Source organism: Lemur catta, chromosome 4 (genome assembly GCF_020740605.2).
Source record: "Lemur catta isolate mLemCat1 chromosome 4, mLemCat1.pri, whole genome shotgun sequence".
Lineage (NCBI taxonomy): Eukaryota > Metazoa > Chordata > Mammalia > Primates > Lemuridae > Lemur > Lemur catta.
In genome coordinates this window covers 86,577,819-86,597,909 of record NC_059131.1, presented here as the reverse complement: position 1 = coordinate 86,597,909, position 20,091 = coordinate 86,577,819, and the positions used below count along the sequence as shown (strand labels likewise).

General features: G+C 46.9%; 1 protein-coding gene and 1 long non-coding RNA gene across 2 annotated transcripts; one reads left to right on the top strand and one right to left on the bottom strand.

Moving 5' to 3' along the window:
- Window positions 1-8,469: 8,469 nt before the first annotated feature.
- Window positions 8,470-11,429, top strand: FGFBP1 (fibroblast growth factor binding protein 1). Its single transcript, XM_045548926.1, has 2 exons — window positions 8,470-8,583; window positions 10,321-11,429. Exon 2 carries the CDS (start codon window positions 10,341-10,343, stop codon window positions 11,052-11,054), a length of 714 nt encoding a protein of 237 aa, XP_045404882.1. The 5' UTR covers window positions 8,470-8,583; window positions 10,321-10,340; the 3' UTR covers window positions 11,055-11,429.
- Window positions 11,430-13,724: 2,295 nt separating this feature from the next.
- LOC123636505 lies at window positions 13,725-18,555 on the bottom strand. The gene is made up of 3 exons (XR_006734563.1): window positions 18,488-18,555; window positions 15,726-15,940; window positions 13,725-14,075 (listed from the first exon to the last, which is right to left on the bottom strand). It is a non-coding gene; the product is annotated as an uncharacterized LOC123636505 (long non-coding RNA).
- Window positions 18,556-20,091: the final 1,536 nt, after the last annotated feature.

Here is a 20,091-nt window from a genome sequence, read left to right as displayed (position 1 = left end):
ACGCAACCAAGCATGATGGTGATATTCAAGTCCCTTAATAATCTAGATGTGTAGGTAATTATATGAATCATGTGTTCTACTTTTTTTATCTTATGATATTTTGACACCTTTGGGGGCCTTTTAGATTCAAGCACAGACAGTCCCTCCCTGGGTTAGCTATTTCCTATAGATAATATACTTGGGATCACGCCTCTCACATGCAAGCCAACCACCCTCTCTATTTTACTCTCACACACCCTCTGTATTACATTTGCCCTATGTCTTTCCAGAGCCAGAACCAGAAAGCTAGACTACAGGATCCGAAGCCTGCCAGAATTATTCAAACTACCATATCCTAAACTGTGTGTTCTACCCAGCACTGACTTTCCCTTGGAAAATTCAATAACAGCTCTGGCCTGGGCTCTCCCCTCCTTCCTGCCTCTGCCTCCCTGCCAAAACCCGATGCTTCCCCAGATGCGGCCCTGCGTGCTGTGGCATGCCCCCTTCTCTTTGGAAACGTAAGTACAGTCATTCCTAGGTATTTGAAGGGGACTGGTTCCAGGAGCCACACGGATACCAAAATTTGCATTGCCCAAGTCCCTTGTATAAAATGCCACAGTATTTGCATATATCCTATGCACGTCCTCCCATGCACTTTAAATCATCTTTAGATTACTTGTAATACTTAAAACAATGTAAATGCTATGTAAATTGCTATTATACTATATCTTATTAGCATTATTTTTATTATTGTATTTTTATTTTTTTCCCGAATATTTTTGACCCTCAGTTGGCTGAATCCATGCATGTGGAAGCCATGGATACAAAGGGCTGACTGTAATAAGTTATTTTTTCAATGGTATCAGCCTCTCTGTGTCATCACTCAGTCACCTGCATGAATTAAAATCCCTCAGGTACATTTTGAGGCAGTTGTGCAGCGGGCAGAGTGACTCAGTGTTCCGTGGACGATGCTGCCTCTAGACTGCTATTGGCCCGACTGTCCCAAACAGCAAGCTCTACCTGGAAGGGCACTGCTGGCTCTGCGGTGCCTGAGCTTCGGCCACCACTGCCTCGTGTCCTTCCATGGGTTTCCACTCTAAACTGTGGCAAGGGTATGACCGCAGATTCCAGCTTAGCAGGGTTAGTACTACTGGGAGCAAGAGAGGTTCCCAAGGGACACCTTATCAGTGACAAAGCATCCTGGCACATGTGCAGTTGAGGAGGCGACCAGGGCTAATTTCCACAGTGAAGGCTTCCTGGAGAGAGAGGGAGCAGGGAGTGGTTACCCGAGGGCGCTTTGAGGACGCTGACACGGATGACCTGCCTGGCAACACCACCAGAGCCACCAGGGCTCACCACAGGGGCCTGGGAGCTGGACATTCAGGCCCAGGCAAAACTCCCTATTTGTAACAAATCTTCTCTCGCTTTGGTGGACAAGCAAGTCCTGGGCAAATGAGGTCCTGCTTGGACTCTCCATCAGGGGCTGACATTGACACTTGGTCCCCTGGGCATTGGGACCCTCTGAAGACACTCGCCTGCTTGATTCCAAATTTGAACAGGCCCGTCCCTACCAGTGGGCAGCTAGGTGTACGGTGTCTGCCTCATGGAAATCCATGACTCCCAGAAGCCTTAAATCTTGCCATAAGGGCAAGTCTCTTTGTTGTTGTTTGTCTTCATCCCTTGACCTGGAGGGGTAACAGGGATCCCATCCTTGGAGACGGATGGTCCAATTCTTCATGAAAAAGGAAGAGAGGAAGGAATATTTTTATCCTGCTCTCCCTGAGATGCCTGAAGAGGTTTCTCAGCCTTTATAAAAAGTTGTCAGTTTTGGTCAACACACGAAGAGCCTCCACTTAAAACTCAATTGTCCCCAAATCAGGATTTTGCCAGGGTTGCCCTCCTGGATGCAGCCCCCAGCCCCTGGGAGGCTGGTTGGGACCCAGACAGGGAGGCCTTTGCCGACAGCGGAGGATGCTCAAGACCACCAGCAGCTTGTCAGGTGAACGCTCAGTGGCAAAACAAAAACAGCAGCAATGACAACAAAACTGGTACTGAAAGGAGACAAAAAAAAGTAAAAAGTTTAGCCACCTAGAAATACAAGCTATTCTAAAGATTTAGTTTAAGAGAAAACAAAAAGAGGAAAAGGGAGTGATTGTGCTGTGCCTGGGGGCTGTCCCAGGGACCCTGGGCCCCTCCCTTCCTCCTTCCCCACTTTTCTCAAAATGACTGACTATTCAATCAGCAGCTGACAAATATTTCATTCATAGATTTGGCTAGCACGTTCTACTCAACGCCTCTTTCAACAGCCGTCATGTGCAGTTTGACTCCAACTCCGACAGGGCACAGTGTACCTTTCCAGGCTACCCACAGCGCATCTCGACAGCTTTATCATCAACAGAATCCTCGCAAACAAGGTCTTACCTGCTTCCACCTTCTCCAGGAATGCAGGTGTGACATCACCTTGATGACAGCCTCCTCCAAGGAGATTCATTGATGCACTCATCAGGGACATACCAGTCCACACCTTTTACTGATTCGAGGGCAACATATTTGTCATTTACAAATTTTACTTCCAATGTAAAATCAACAGACACTCCTATTAGTGCCCTCAGAGACTCCTTCACAGTGCAGGCTTTGCCAACCTCTTCTCGTGCCTCCTGGAGTCCGTGGCCCACTTATGGTCGCAAGTTGGCCAAGGGCTTCCGATGCAAGAAACTGCCCCTTCCATTGCATGCTAAGAAATGAGTGAATGCAAGGATTGAGTGGCAGAATGAATGAGGTCTCATTAGAGGCCAGCCTTGTTTTTCCTAGATCCAAGCAGTCTCATTCCCCTGCTGGTTCCTGTCTCTTCCTTTCGCTCTGGGTGAGTGGATACCTTTCTGTCCCAGGTTCCTTTACAGACCTTTTTCAGAGCTGTTTTTCTGGTTTATTTGTCTAAACATCATCACATCTCAGGTGAAGGAGGCAACATAGTCATATGCCAATGTGCCTGGTGACACTCAGCCTTAACACTGAGAAAGGGTGGCTTGTCTCTCCCTCTTGCAGCTCTACAGGGGGAACAACTGGTACTCTTTGTAGCACTCATGGGCCAGAGGCTGCAAATTCAAAAGGAAGACTCGCTAGGTCCTTCTTCTGCCCCAAGATAGGGAGATAGAGTGTGGGCATATGCATTTGTATGTGTGGTATGTGATGTGTGTGTGTGCAGGTATGTGGGCATGCCTGTAAGTGCCTTCATATGTGCATGTGTGTGGGTGCATGTATGTAGAGATGCAGACATGTGTGCATTGGAAAATTTTATCCAAAAGACACAGATCTCTTTAAAGGATGTTTCACTATTTAAGAATGATGTCCTTAAAAACAAAGATTCAACAAACACAGAGATGATCAAAGAACTTGATTTGTAGAAAGTTGGTTATAAATGAGCCAAAAAATCTTTTATAGAAAGAAAATACCAAATAAGGCTTTGAAATAGCCCTATTACTTGAGAAAAAAATATCTATTATGATTGGGTTATTTCATTCAAATTACTGATATTCTAGCATTTTTGATCTGCTACAAATAGCCGTTCCATATGGTTTAACCTAACACAAAAATGGGGAGTTATGCCTTAGATGGATTGAGAATCAGAACCAAGCATTAAGCATTGCTTCTAAAACAGTGGGTTAATATTATGTGGTTTAATAACAACATTCTTATTAAAGTAAATAAACTTTAATAGGCTTTCAATTTGCATTCACACTCAAATCTGTAGCATCAACACTTAGCTGTTTCTGCATTTTCTAAAGAAACAAAACTGTTGTCTTCCTGAACAGGAATCTTGACATCTCATGACTAATAAGCACTTTAAAGGTGGAATGCAAATAGTCTTCAGTAGATCTAAGATGAATGGTTTTTGCCAGATGAATTAGATTTTACTGATGTTTGTTTAGTCAATTTCTCCATTTTCTGACAATAAATGCATTTTTATTTATTTATTTATTTTTTTTTTTTGAGAGAGAGTCTCGCTCTGTTGCCCGGGCTAGAGTGCCGTGGCATCAGCCTAGCTCACAGCAACCTCAAACTCCTGGGCTCAAGCAATCCTACTGCCTCAGCCTCCAGAGCTGGGACTATAGGCCTGTGCCACCATGTCCGGCTAATTTTTTCTATATATATTTTTAGTTGGCTAGATAATTTGTTTCTATTTTTAATAGAGACGGGGTCTCGCTCTTGCTCAGGCTGGTCTCAAACTCCTGACCTCGAGTGATCCACAAGCCTCGGCCTCCCAGAGTGCTAGGATTACAGGTGTGAGCCACCCCACCTGGCCAATAAATGCATTTTTAATGTACATTATTTGACACAACAAATTGATATCACCTTAATGCAGCAACTCAGGGTTTCCTATGTCTTCATGAGGTCACTTTTGAAAACAGGATTGATTTTTGACAAATTTGGTCTGGTAATATTGCACAGCTGAGGCTCACTCAGGACCAAATAGCACCCATTCACATAACCTTTAGTGACTACACAAACAGGGCCAGCCTCTGGGTCATAGAACTATATGGTAGTAACAGGCATGAGAATGAATCAGGTTTTTAACTTGAAATCTCTAGCCAGTGGCCAGACTGGAGGAGACAGGCACCGAACTGCCATCCTTCACCACTGTGGGGTTACCAATTATATTCAGACTCCCTTTGGCACTCCCAGAGAAAACCTGTATTCATCATTTAGGTTTTGGGATAAGGAGAAGAATAACATGACCCCAATCCAACCAAAAAACACCAGACAATTCCCAAGTCAGGAACATCCTCAAAACACCTAACCAGTCCTTCTGAAAATTGTCAAGGTCATCAAAACCAAGCAACACCTGAAAAACTGTCACAGCCAAGAAGAACCTAAAAAGCCATGATGGGTAAATGCAATGTGGTATTCAGAACACTAGGAGATGAGAATGTAATTCCACACAAATCCTGCACCAGAATGGTTACAGCATCTTTACTAATCATTGACAAAACTTGGAAGCAACCAAAATATCCTTTAGTTGGTGGGTGAATAAATGAGTGTGGTTATATTCAGTTGATGGAATTTTAGTCAATACTAAATAGAAATGAGCTATCAGGCTATGAAAGACGTGGAGAAACCTTAAATGCATATTACTAAGTGAAAGAAGCTAGTCTGAAAAGGTTACATGCTGAATGATTCCAGTCATACGACATCCTGGAAAAGGCAAAATTGTGGAGACAGTGGAAGGATCAGCGGTTGCTAGAGATCAGGGGGAGAGGGACAAACAGTGGAGCCAGGGGATTTCTCGGGCAGTGCAGCTACCACGTATGAAGCTACCATGGTGGATACGTGTCGTTTTACATTTCTCAAAACCGCTAGAATGTATAGCACCAAGAGTGAGCCTAATGGAAACTGGGGACATTTGGTGGCAATGATGTGTCAACGTAGGTTTATCGGTTGTAACAAATGTACCACCCTGGTTCCTGATGTCCACGGTGAGCGAGGCTTTGCCTGGGTGGGAGCAGTCAGTGTGCAAGAACTCGTGATACTTTCTACTCAGTTGTCCTGTGAACCTAAAACTGCTCTACAAAATAAAGTCTGCCAATAACAATGATAAAACAGAACAGTAGGTAAACCCTAAGCAAGTCTGAATGAAGTATGGACTTTAACAATGATGTATCAATATTTGTTTATTCGTTATGTCAAATGTACCATAGTAATGTAACAGGTTAATAGGGGAACCCAGGTGAGATGTGGAATAATAACTACCTTTGCAATCCTCTGTAAACCTAAAGCTATTCTAAAATTTAAAAGGGAAAATTAAAAATGGAGGGTAAAAAGGGAAAGGCGGAAGAAAAAAGGTTTTACAATTTATCAATAATGGGTACATTGTCTCATTTTGGATTAAAATAATAGAAATGGCCTTCATGTAATTCTTCCCTAATTGGACACTGTGCTTGGTCCCCCTGAGCCTTGGCTCCGATCTGTCCTGAGGAAGGTCTGGGCAGCCTGTCCTCCTGGGGCTCTTGTGAAGTAACAGCCAGTGGCCTTTGCATGTCTGGTCTCCAGAGTTACAGATCCCTGGTCCTGGGAGTGTGGGGAGGCGGTCGGGCCTGTGGCTGCTGGAACCTGCTACGAGCTGCCTTGGCAGGGCCTCCACATTCTCTGCAGTGTCCCCAGGGCACTGGAAAAGCACGTCGTTTTCTAAGTATATCGAGATGTGAAAAAGTGTCAGAAAAAACAGCCCAAGCATGTGGCAAGCTCACTGGAGCACCCGTGCATCTCCCACACACACCAGTGAAGGTGTGGGGTGGCCTGGAGGGAGTCAGGGGCCAAAGACACCAATGGCGAGGGGCTGGCATTCGAGCTGGGTCTTGAGGACGAGGCAGGGTTTGCCAGGCACAGGGGCTGGAAGGGCAACGAGGGAAGGGAACAGCAGAGGCAAAGGCAGGGAGTGGACGCAGGCACAGAGTGTTTGGGAATGGTGGGGAGAGTTTCCTTGTGGCCAGACTGCAGTGTGCGTGTGTGTCTGTGTGTGTGCGTGTGTGTGCATGTCTGTGTGTGTGCGTGCCTGTGTGTGCAGCTGGAACTGAGTGTGCAATGGCAGGATGAGCCAAGCAGGAAACTGCCCCACAGCCTGGTCTAATGTTGTCCCCCTGCCTAGCAGGGACAGATCAAGGCAGATGTTGGGACAGAGTCACTGGAGGGGAGGGGCCGTGGGAAACGGTGTGGGAGTGTCGTGTTACTGCCAAGCACTTCTCAGAAAGATCCCGCCGTCCGTGCGCTTCCTTGTACACATGCCTGTGTTCTGACTACAGTCTTCCTCCGGGAAGAATCCGCCTCCCACGGAGCAGGCAGGTTTCTCCCTGTGCAGGAGAATACCCTGATTTACTTCTCCCCCGGTGAACAACGCAGCATTATCTCACCCGTGTTCAAATAATCCCCCAAAATGCCACCTTCAGAGCGCCTGTCTGTGGAGGTCAGGGCTTCAGTGGGGTGGCTGGAAGGATGGTGAGGATGGGCCCCCAGGTGAGGCAGTTTCAGAAACGGCCACTTCCCACGGAATTCACGCAGAGACTTTCGAACCACCAAGTGAATCAGTCAACACCCATAGTTGTGACCACAGAATTCTCAAACAGGAGGATTGTGCATGAAATTCAAACACAGTTGCAATTTTTTTTGCCTGTATATTGTTGTATCATGACACTGTTTTTAGAAAATTTGGATTAGGGGCCAACCAATTTCATGTAAACCTATCTGGATTTGGGGGCTACTTGTTAAAAATCAGAAAGTCTGGTAATACTGAGCCCATGACCACATGTCCTCAGTCAGTTGGAGCTGAGTGTTGACCTTCAGAGGCAAAAACCCCAGTTGACCTCAGTCCTCACCACTCCCTATTGCCCGATCTCAAAACCAAAGGTCAGTTGCCATTATTATCACCTTTGTGCTATTGTTCTCTTATAGCTGAGTTAAGAAAAGAGTAAAGAATTTCTTATTCTCAAAATCCATGAAAAGTGAGGTGACAAAATATGCAGAGGTGCACATCCTCCTTGTAGAAGTGAGTTTCTTTCTAAATGCTTGGTATGTAAACAATAAGGGTCTGTTTTCAAAGAATGCAACTTAAGACCCCAGTATGAACTAAAACTGTTCTGTTCCACTTTATGCTAATAGCTCAGCCCAGTAAAACTTTATTGGCAGCACACTGAGGAAGAGCAAATGGAAGGGGAGAGAGTTAATGGTTCAGGGAATGTCGCACAAATAAACACAGGCTGTAGCCAGGATCCACACAGTTCTTCTGTTGTGAGACTCTGTCTGCAGAAGGCTGACCCAAGTGAGCTCTCTGCATTTGACCTAAAAGTGAATATCTTCAACAGAAATTTCTATATCAGGAATTCCTTCCCTACCAGCCTCTCGGGGCCCATGGAATCCTCTGCCCACACAGTAACTTCAGAGGGCTCCGTGGAAACAGGGTCTCAGATGCTAAGATGGCTTCAGTAACTTCAGTTCACCAAATACTGAAGCCCGGAGTTAGGAAGAGAGCAGACCCTGGATGCAGAGTCCTACATTTGATCATGAGACCCCCCTTTTCCTGGCTCTGTGAACTTGGACAGGCCATTAAATAGCTCCAGAACCAATTTCTCCTTCTGTAAAATGGGATGTGTCCCCACACGCCCTGTCGCAGTGTGGAAATGGTGAGGAATCAGCGCTCTTAGGAACACCAGGCTCACTGTTTGGCAGCTCTGATCACTGTGGTTGTTGTCATTTTACTCCCCACTATGGATGTCACTGCTGGGGTCCTCACCCCATCAGGGAGGTCATTACAAGGCTGAGCTGTCCTCCTGTCCTGGTGGCTGGGGGCGAAACGGGAGGACATAAAGGAAGCAGGTCTAATGGCACTCATGCACTCCCCCCTCTTGCGGATTCCACTGGGCACGTGCCCTGTAGGAACTGGCTCCCACAGAGGGGTGTGGCTGGGAGGAGTGTGCAGGTATGTGCTGTAAAAAGCCAGTCGGCTCCACTCCTGGAAATCAGCCTACCCCTCCTGGCCCTGCAGCCCGGAGACAGTGCAGCCTGCACCTCACTCTCGCATCCGGGACTGCACTGGATCTGTGAGCTCAGAACAAGGTAAGAACCTTGCTCTCTTGAGAGCTTCATTACCTGCCCACCTCACTCCCCCATTTCTCACTCCATCCAGGGACCTGGGGTTCCTTGGGCCTGGATCCCACAGTGGACAGGTGGAGGCTGAGCCCCATTGCCACGGGAAGTGGCTGGGTCTTCACCTGGTGTATCCAGCCTCCTGTCCCACCCTTCCTGGCTTTAGCCCCCACTCCTGTGACTGCCTTTCCCTTTCCCGATCCTAGCTGTGGCCAACGCTCAGGGTAGAAATGGCATCAGGACCATTTCCTGGGCCTGCCTTTTTTCAGGCAGAATTCGGTTTTGGTTTAAATGGAGCATGAATGATATGAATCATCTTATCATCATGAACTATGTTAAACTAAGCCAACAGAGTTCATAGTTGTTTTTGTTATTCGCTGCCAATATTTTCTGAAGAGCAGAATAAAGATGAGAAGTAAGAAGTGATCAAAAAAGGGTGACAGAAAGGAACAGAGAGACGTGGTCGGGCTGCCCACACCACCTTGTGACTTGCCCTCTGTGGGATCTTGAGCGGTTTACTCAGCAGTTTGAGCCTTAGCAGTCACAGATGTTACCTGGGGAGACAAAGTAATGGCCACCTGGTGGGGCTCTGTGTGGGTTTAACAAGGTAAGAATCAAATGCTGGATCAGTACTTAGTAGATGCACAATAGAAATGGATTTCTCTTTTCCCTTCTAGCATAGTTTTTATTATCTACCCGATCAAATCCATGTAGTTCAGTGTGACATTGAAGTTTATCCTATTGACTCAGTGATTTCTTTTATAAGAGCATTAATTAAGGGCTTTTTGTATGCCCAGTACTGTGCCATCATGGGTCTGCAGAAATCAATGAGACATGGTCTTTGCCTGCAGTCTTGTAGTGTAAACTATCCAGTTGAAATTCGCCTGTCTTCACCCTGGTTCCCTTTGCCCAGTCAAGCCAGAGGAGTCCCCACCTTCATGCCTTTCTTTCTCCCACATTGCTGTCTCCACCCCCACAGCCCAGCCACCTAGTGGGTCAATCTCCATGTATGTTCAATCTCTGGGTCACCATCACCTTTTATGATACTTTCATGACACCTACCACGTCCTTCCTCGTGTTGTGGTCATCTGTGTCCATGTGGAATTGTGAGGTGGAAATCCAGCTCAGTAGAGCTGGAAGAGAGTTGGTGATTCTTTCACCTAACACTTTGATTTCCAGGTAAAGGAACTGAGACCCAGTGTCGGGGATAGTGACTTGTCCAAGATCAAGTTGAGGACAGAGATGGGACACACTTCCTGGTCAATGCTATTTAAATTCCCCCAAGGAGTACTCTCTTAGTGCTTTAAAACCTGTAGTTTCTCATTCCCGGTGGTATGTTCAACACCTAGTCTGGTGCATGGCATGTAGTGGATGCTCAATAAATGCTGTTGAATGAGTGAACGAAAGAGTGAGGGGTGAGCAAATGCAGGAGTGAGTGAGTGAGTGGGTGGGTGAGGAGTGAGAGTTAGTGAGGCTCAGGGAGTGGCAAAGGAAAGGATCAAGAGTGGTGATTTTGTGACACTCAAGACCCAGGTCAAATGGAAATGTGAGTAGACGGGGTGCTTGTCTAGTGATTTCAGGAGCCAGAAGGATTCTTGGTCTATGTCTAACACAGCAGGCATGTGTCAGGGTGGAGGGGGCCCAGCCTGCAGTCCTGCACAGCTGAACTGCTGCCCGGCACTGACTCACCTGCCTTTTGTCAAACAGGTGCCCGCCCAGCTGCAGCCATGAGGATACACAGCCTCACTCTGCTCTCCCTCCTCCTTCTGGCCACTCAGGTGCTCTTAGCAGAGGGAGAAAAAAAGGGAAAGAATGGACATCACAGGAAAGTGGTTGCAGAGCAAAAGGACACTCTGGGCAATGCCCAGAATGAGCAGAGAAGCAGGATGTCCAAGCCCATGACCAAAGGCAAGTTTGTCACCAAAGACCAGGCCAACTGCAGATGGGCTGTGACTGAGCAGGAGGAGGGCATCACTCTCAAGGTCGAATGCACCCAAATGGACCGTGAGTTCTCCTGTGTCTTTGCTGGCAATCCAACCTCGTGCCTAAAGTTCCAGGAAAGGAGGGTCTATTGGAAACAAGTTGCCCGGAATCTGCGCTTACAGAAGGACATCTGTGGACAATCCAAGACTATCCTGAAGACCAAGGTATGCAGACAGAAGTTTCCAGAATCCAATCTCAAGCTGGTGAGCTCCACTCTGCTTGGGAACTTGAAGCCCAGGAAGGAGAAAGCAGAGTCCTCCCCTAGGGAGCATATCAAGGTCAAAGAGGACACCACCTCTAGACCACTGGGGACCCAGACCGTGGCCAAAAAAGCTCCTGAGTGTGTGGTGGACCCAGACGTGGCACAGCAGAGGAAGAATGCCCTGGAGTTCTGTGGGGAGTCCTGGAGCTCCCTCTGCATGTTCTTCCTCAGCATGATACAGGACACGTCATGCTGATGAGGTCAAAAGAGAACAGGTTCCATTAGGAGATATCATGTCATAAGCCCCTCTGTATGCTGTAAAGACCTCCATGTTCCCCCCAAACACATGAACTTTTGTACTAACAGAATGCAATGGAATATTTAAACAGATTTTGTAATTTTTATCTTTGTGTTTCGGAAATTGCTTTCTATTCATTTCCTTGGATGTGATTTTCAGAGGCTGTTTGCCTCATCGTATGTTTCCACGGCCCACACAGCTGTGGCGTGTGTGCAGATGTGAGTATGAGCAGTGAAGATGTGTCTTTGAGTTGATCAAACCAGAGTGATGATTCCAGGGCAATGCACTTTCTGCCAAATTGACAAACATAATAAAGCTCTGGGTGTTTTTAAAGGCGTGTTCAGCTGTTGTTTGCTTTCTCTACCTTTGGTTCCTAATGAACACATGGCTCATTGTAAACAGGCCTCCATATATCAGTGGATAAAATATCTAAGGAACAACTTCTAGTTCTCCACCCAGCCCAGGTCATCTTCCAATGCACCCATTCCAGAATCCCTCTTTATACTTTTCTTCATTGATCTGTGGTGCCTGATGCTTACTAAAGTATAATAATTAGAATCCCTGTTGTCGGGGACTCACAGATGGTGAGGGGGGAGGCGGGATTGAAACCCAGGGGTTCTGGCAGCAGAGTCCACAGGGTCGAGGGTCCCCCTCTGCTGGGAATGGCAGAGCTGTCCACTCCCACCCACCACATGCAGGACCTGCCCTTGCAGAGCCCGTTTCTGGGCTGGGGAGAGAGGCCTGGTTAGCACAGAGCCCTGTGATGAAGGTGTAATGGAAGGTGGGGAGAACTGCATGGAAAACCAGAGAGAGGAGGCAGAAACTGCTGGAAGATCAGGGGTTGAGTTTCATAGAGGAGGTGACACTAAAGCTGGATTTTGGTGAGAGCATCTTATGAAATGGGACAGAGTTAAGGGACAGCATGACTAGAGGCAAAGAAATGGGAAAGGTCCAGGTTCTGGGAGAAGTTGGTGGCTAGCATGGGATGGGATGCAGGCATGAGACTGTGGTTAGTCATTTCCATGTTAATATGAAGGATCTGAAAGTGCTTTAGCTCAAACGTTGGGGAAAGAGGACGAACTGTCCCCAATGCCTTGTCACAATTCCACAAACAGGAAATAGTGAGGAGCAGAATTGGTAAAAGCACTGTTCTTTAGCATGTCTGATGGTGGCAGGGAGGCATGGCAGGGGGGTGGGAGGACAGCCTTTTATACTCACCAACCTACCAGGGCATACACTGATGATTGTCTGAGGCCAACCCACAGGGCCACAGCCTCAGAATGACATGGGTGTGTCATCATCAACATCATCAAAACTAACATTTATCTCTCACTTGCTGTGTGCCAGGCTCTGTGCTAAGCTCTTTGCATGGATCATTCATTCATTCATTCATTCACTCATTCATTCCACATAGAATTTATGGAACCCAGACTTCCGTCGGGCTGTGCTCTGTGCTGGAGCTACCAGTGGATGTACAAGACGTCGGTACTCTGCCCTCATGGAACTTGCCAGTGGGGAAACTGATGAAAAACTCACAATTACATACAAGTTAGAGAGGAAAAGTAAAGCAAAGGAAGAGAGTAAATGGCCGAGGGTGATGAGTTCTAGATGGGTTAGTTAGGGAAAGCTTCTCCACCCAAACAGAGGAATCAGCCAGGTGACACTCGCAGGTAAGAACATTCCAAACAGAGGGAGCAGTTGAAAAAAGAGCCCTGAAATCTTAGTTAATTCATTTCTTCCCTCCTGTAGCTCTGAGTGTGTGCCAGGCACCCTTCCAGAGGAGAAAATAGCAAGAAAGAAAAGAGAAAAAAAATCTCTGTTTTCGTAACACTTCCAACGATGGGGATAATGCTTGTCAGGTGGCAGAAATGTCAACCGTGCTGAAATTGTTGTAGGGTAGGGTCCAGGTCCTGACCTGCGAACCTCTCGCCAACCACAACAGAACCGAACAGACATCCGCACCTTCCCCAATCCCCTTCTATCTACAGGGGAAGGACATTTTCCCTTAGGGTCTGCACAGATCCCCAGCCCTGTGTCCCCCTCCTCCACATATATAACTTAGTTCAGTATAGTTTTGAGATAGAAAAAGACTGGCAATCTCCTCCAGGAGTCCCTGGTCTGGTGTGGATCAGTGCGAATACTGGGAAACTGACCCAAAGCTGCTTTATGATCTCCTCCAAACCTAGAGGTTGCTGGTTCATCTAGGTCACTCGTGGTCTTTGGCCACTGGCAGAGCTGAGAGGAGTTTTGCCTCCAATGTGGGGAAACCGGCTAGACCTGGGCCAGAGGTTTGCCTCTACACGGAGCCAACCAGTCTTGGAGACAGTAATTTAACCTTCTGACCAGAAATTAGCCCATCTTGACGATGGGGTAGTGGAACCAACTCACCGTTAAGCCTTGCTGGAAGACTGACATTGGTCAATATTTTTAAAGCACCTATTATTGCCCCACTGGCTACGCAGTAGTACACAGCATGCATTGGCACCACATTCGGCACAGCTGACTGTTTAAAATCCACAGCAGGAGGCTGGATTGTGGAGACAGGTCAAAAATTTCCTCATGAGAACTCTTTAACTATGGAAGTTTTTTCTGTTTTGTTTTGTTTGTTTATTTTTACAGTGCAATAAATGACTAGGAACTGCCTTATTGATCACCACTCTGTGCCAGTCACTTTGTCCCCATTCTTTCATGAATCCCCCACAACCGTGTCTGCTAGGAGGTGGCATCCTCATTCTCTAGTTGAGGGAACTGAGGCTTAGAAAAGCTTAGGATGTTGCCAGGGTTGGAAGCCTGTCAGTGGAAGAGCCTGTAAAGCCAGTTCCTGGTCTGGAGGTCCCCGAGCCCTTCCTGCCTCTGAAGCGCTTGGCTTTCTTCCCTTGATGAGAGAAGAGTGACATTCATGGTCTCTGGACATGGGACAAACCTGAAAGTGAACAGGATCCACCACTCTCTTCCATGTGTACAGTCTCTTCCATGTGCCTGCAAAGAGAACGTTAGAGACACTTCCATCCATCACAGTCACATCCTGAGGGGACCTTTTAAGAACACAAAAGAAAGAAAGAAAGAAAGAAAGAAAGAAAGAAAGAAAGAAAGAAAGAAAGAAAGAAAGAAAGAAAGAAAGAAAGAAAGAAAGAAAGAAAGAGAGAGAGAGAGAGAGAGAGAGAGTGAGAGAGAGAGAGAGAGGGAGGGAGGGAGGGAGGAAGGGAAAGAAAGAGACAGAGAGAGAGAGAGAGAGAAAGAAAGAAAGAAAGAAAGAAAGAAAGAAAGAAAGAAAGAAAGAAAGAAAGAAAGAAAGAAAGAAAGAAAGAAAGAAAGAAAGAAAGAAAGAAAGAAAGAAAGAAAGAAAGAAAGAAAGAAAGAAAGAAAGAAAGAGAGCACAGACTTTACATTGACTTCTATCTAATTGGGGCAACATATTTTCTCTCTGAGAACTTTCTGGATATGAAGTAGAGGAGCCAGGAGCCATCTCACTTTCTCTCTCTCTCTCTCTCTGGTCTTTAAGATAGGACTCCCCTTGGTAACAATAGATGGAAATTTTAGCCATATAAGAGGTGCTGAAGGTCAGCGTGTCTGCACCCCTAAGGCTGCGCGGGTGGGAATGTCTCTCTTCCCCTATAAAACCACATCTGGGCAGAGAGAGGGCCTCTTCCCTCCGGCGCCCTGGCTCTGTGTGGTAACTCACAGTCATGCCAGTGCCAACTTGAATTGCTGGAATTCAGAGCATCTCACCTGGCCTCCTTCCCCTGCTTCCCTCCTAAATTGTTTTTGGCAGAACCAGCCAAGGAGACCAAAGTGTTCGGAGCTGAGAACTCCCACGCAAGTAAGATGCCAGCCATCCTCTGAGGTGTTGGTTTTCGTAACTCCCCACCTGTGACGCTCACCTTGAAATGTCTTACTCAAAAATATTTCATGAAACAGGATACAAAAAAATGTTTATCAGGCTCCTTCTCAATGAGGGGTCAGGATGGGGGAGGGGGGAGAAGATTCTAGAGGAAGGCAGGCTGGTGACCTGGAGAGTTTGAGGTGGGTTATCCAGAGGGAGTTACCATAAGGTAGTTGGAAATATGGGTTATAACACAGAGAGATGAAATCTACCTTTTCCACCACCATAGCCTGGCACTTAGCGTATGGATTAGCGCACAGTAGGTTCTCCATAAATATTGGTTGAATGAATAAGAAAGGAGAGAGATCACAGCAAGGGCAAGGATTACGGACTTCAGAGTAAAAGAAAACTGGGTTTGGGTTTCTAGTCATGCGACCTGGGACAAGTTCTGTCATCTTATGTTCCCCGTCTATAAAGTGAGTCTAGGAATATGTACCCAATAAGAACTACACATAATTAAAGTCTAAAGCTTGGTCCTTACACACAGATTCTCATCAAGTATTTGTTATAAATGAATGAATGAAAGAACCAACTAGCTGAGAGATGAGATAAGAAGGCAATTTGGGTGGAAAGCTACACAAGACTCAAGACAGGCCATACCAAGGGCCTGCCTGTCCATTCTCACCTCCCAATGACCACTGTCTACCCCAAAACCTTAGGAATCTCACTCTCAAGCATTTTTCATGATGTAGGAGGAAGGTGGAGATGAAGCTGGCTGTTATGGTGGCCTTTGAGGCTTTTCTCACCTGCTTCCAGTTCACTTCCCACGGGCTCCTCCTCAGGCTCCTGGGCTGCCTCCTCCTCCCTCTTCAGCTCTAGTGCTCTGGGCTCAGCCCAGCGCCTGCTCCCAGCTCATCCCTTCCATGGTCTTTGCTCTGTGTGCTGTCCACCTGTCAAGGACTGCTGTATTTGTATCTCCAGCCAGACCTCTCTGCAGATGACCACCACTCATTCAGCATCGCTGCATAGACGTCCAAAAAGAATCTTAAATATCGCATGCGCAAAACACACTTCTGATCCTTCCTACAGATTCCTGCTCCGCCATGTTTCTTCCCAGCTCAGCTAGTGGCAACCATCCTCCCAATCTCTCAGGTCTAAACCCTTCAGGAGTCACAGCTGACTCTGCTCACGCTGTGCATCCAGTTCATCTACAAGTCCTGTCATCTCCACCTTTACATCCCATGACATGACTCCTTGCCACGTGATCACCACCAGCCTGGTCCAAGCCCAAGCCTCCCTTACCTGGGTGATTGCAACACTGTTCTGACAGGTCTCCCTGTTCCTGGCCCTCTTGTCTCTTATAGTCTATTCTAGATATAATATTACAGTGGCCAGGGAAATTCCTTCCAAAGCATGCTTTGATCACCTCACTTCTCTGCTGAAAACCCATTCTTCATCTCACTCAGGGAAAATGCCAAAAATTCTTGCAATGCCTTACCAAGCCCTATGTGACCTGGGTCCCCACTACTTTCTGTCCTGACCTCCTATGATGTGACTCCTTGGCTACTTTGTTCCAGCCGTGCAGGCCTCCTTACTTGTCCTAAAACTCACCCAGCACCCTCCTGCCTCAAGCCCTTTGCACTTGTTCTTTTTTTTTTTATTTCAGCATATCATGGGGGTACAAAAGTTTAGGTTACATATATTGCCCTTGCACCCCCCCCCCGAATCAGAGCTTCAAGTGTGTCCATCCCCTAGACAATGCGCATTGCACTCATTATGTATGTATACACCCATCCTCTCCTCCCACCCACATTTGCTTGACACCAGATTAATGTTATTCCTAAATGTGCTCTTAGGTGATGATCAGTGAAACCAATTTGATGGCGAGTACATGTGGTGCTTATTTTTCCATTCTTGGGATACCTCACTTAGTAGAATGGATTCCAGCTCTATCCAGGAAAATACAAGAGGTGCAATATCACCATTGTTTCTTATAGCTGAGTAGTACTCCATGGTTTACATATACCACATTTTATTAATCCATTCATGTATTGATGGACACTTGGGTTGTTTCCACATCTTTGCAATTGTGAATTGTGCTGCTATAAACATTTGAGTGCAGATGTCTTTTTTATAGAATGCTTTTTGTTCTTTTGGGTAGATGCCCAATAATGGGATTGCTGGATCAAATGGTAGGTCTACTTGTATCTGTTTAAGGTATCTCCATATTGCTTTCCACAGAGGTTGCACCAGTTTGCAGTCCCACCAGCAGTGTATGAGCCTTTGCACTTGTTCTTTCCTCCACCCAAGGAGCCTCCTCAGTTCTTCCAGATCTCTGCTCAAATCTCACCCTCGTCTGCAGCTCCGCTCTACTTTTTCCCATACCATGTCGCATGCACTAGATTTACCTGTTTCACTTGCTTATTTGTTTATTATCTGTCTCCCACTAGAATATAAGCTTCCTGGGAGCAGAGATTTTGTTTTGGTCACTACTGTTTCTCCAGCATTTTTTACACTGCCTGGACCTCAATACAAAGTTAACTCTTAAAAAATGAGTTAAAGTAAGAGAATAGTTTCAGTGTCAGACAGCCCTCAACCCCAATTCCTTTTCCAGCGATGTGATTGAGGTTAAATTTCTCGCCCTTAATAAGTATTAATTTCCTTTTTCAGAAAATAGCACTCAAAAATCTCTTCCTTATAAATTATACAATTCAAGGAATCCAAAGTACTGAGCTCTTTGCTTGGAACATAGTCATTGGTCAAAAATATGTAAGTTGTTGTTATTGGTATTATTATTGGACATCATGCTCTCCAAAGGGCATGATGCTGTTCATTCTCTAGGCCCATAACAAAGATGGCAAGCTCTGTATCCTCCCAAATCACGTGCATTTAGTTACACGGAGCCCATCTTCCCGGTTTCCATTCCACTATCTTTATTAGAAAGAGGGCTTTGATTTTAGGAATACAGTTTGAAAAGATAAGAATTGAAGGAACTGGATTTACCAGGAATATGAACAAGGTCTAGCCAGCAGAAGGGGGCTGCAAGGCAACTGGACAGAGACTCTGGAGGGGCCCAGGGCTGAGCGAGCTGCTTTCTCTGGAAGACAAGATAAAAAGGGGCTCTGGCCCATTTTCTAGGGGTGTACCAGCTTTCCCTGGTGGGCCCTGCCAAACACTTAGCATTTCCTCCAGGGAAGTTGTGGAGGCTGGGTGGTGGGTGCAAAGTAGCCATGCAGTAGCAGGCAGCTGGCATGGGGTAAGAAGTGGGCTCCACTGGCAGAGCTGTGCATTTGGATCCTGCCTCTCTTCCGTAGTAGCTGTGTGACCCTGAGCAGGTTTCTTGACATTTCTGAGCCTCTGTATCATTCATTCAACAAGTATTATTGAGCGCCTGCCCTGTGCTAGCCACCAGGCAAGAAGAACAGCCAGTGTTTGTTAGCCAAGTCCTGCAGGTCAGGTGCTGCTCTGTGCACGCGTTTTATCTCATCTAATCCTCACAGCCCCCCATGAGGAGGCACCACCTTTATCCTCATAAAGAAACAGAAGCCAAGATAGTTAAGAAACTCACCCGAAGTCATCGTTGGTAGGTAGCAGAGGTGGAGATCAAGACAAGCATTCTGGCCCCAGGGCCCTGCTCTGAACCACCACAGCACTTCCAAGAAGCTGGAAACCCCAACATCAGTGTGCAAGAGGGATGCAAGCAGTGCTGCGGGAGAGGTGCGTGGTGCAATCAGCAAAGGGCACCGGCTGTCACTGGAGGAGAGGGAGCACTGGTCGGAAGATTGGAGAAGGATTCTTGGAAGAGGTGACAGCTGAGCTAAGACCTTTAGGCAAACCAGAGGTGCAGGGAGAGCTGTGGCAAGAACTTTCTCAACTGTTATAATAAAAGAGCCGCAGTGTGGATCTGAGGTGGTGGGTGCAAGAGTAGCCACGCAGTAGCAGGCAGGTGGCATAGGGTAAGATGGGGCAACGCTGGAGTCCTGTAACTCTATGCCCTACCCCCTGAGAGCTCAGCCTGCACAAGGAGGTGGCACCTCCAGGGTGAGGGGTCCCAGTTTCTCTGGGGACCCACCTGTGGGTAAAGCAGCCCCTCACCTTGGTGGTTCTTGGATCTAGGTGCTCGGTGGCACCAATGCTAGGAATTGGGACACCACTTTCTGTGGGCCCTGGGTAAGCAGGGAATGAACCTGTCTCATTTTCCACTCTATTCTCAGGATGTAGCAGCTGCCTGGCACACGGCAACTGCTCAATAAACCTCAGGGATTGCAGCAGGGTTTCTCAACCTCGGCACTGTTAACAGTTTTGTTTTTTTTTTTGTAGTAGGGGACTGTCTCGTGCATTTTAGGATACTTAGCAGCACCCCTGGCCTCTAGTCCCTAGCTGCCTATAGATACCTGTGCAAACTACGGCTAATTGTGACAACTAAAGATATTGCCAGAAGTTGCTAAATGACTCCTGGGGACAAAATTATCCACAGTTGAGAATAACTGGATGATGGGAAAGTTGTAGCATATTCTCAATTCACTCAGGCTACTTCAGCAGTGTGTGTTCTGCTGCAGGGGGGGAGAGAGAAGCGGGAAGGTACAGTAGAATACTGCTGACTGCTCCATTCACTGTCGCATGTGATGAAAACAGGCCCGGGGGGCGCTTGGGATGACAGATGGGAGGTAGCTGCTCCTCAGTCTGTCTCTGTGTTTAAAATTATCTATTTTACTTTTGCTCAAAATGCAAACCAGTGACTTTATCTGGTACTCAACAAAACAATGTTTGTTAAAGGTAATTTTGATTAAAATCAATCTTTACTCCACACTCTGGCCTTTGTATTACAGTAGTTGAGAAAGTTCTTGCCACAGCTCTGCCTGAGTCATCCTCCCTGCACCTCTGGTTTTCCCAGGTAGCCCCCTGGCCCTAAATATCTTAGTTCAGCTGTCACCTCTTCTGAGAATCCTCCTCTGAACCTTCTGACCGGTGCTCCCTCTCCTCCAGTGACACCTGGTGCTCTTGGCTGATGGCATGACACCTCCCCCACAGCACTGCCTCCAGAGCCTGCCTGCCTGTCCAGTGTGACTCAGTGGTGACACTATGGCTACTGTATGTTGTCAGAACTGACTTCCAAAGTCAAGTGGCAGCATCCCATTGAGATCAGCCAAGCTGAGTGACGCTCTCTCCACA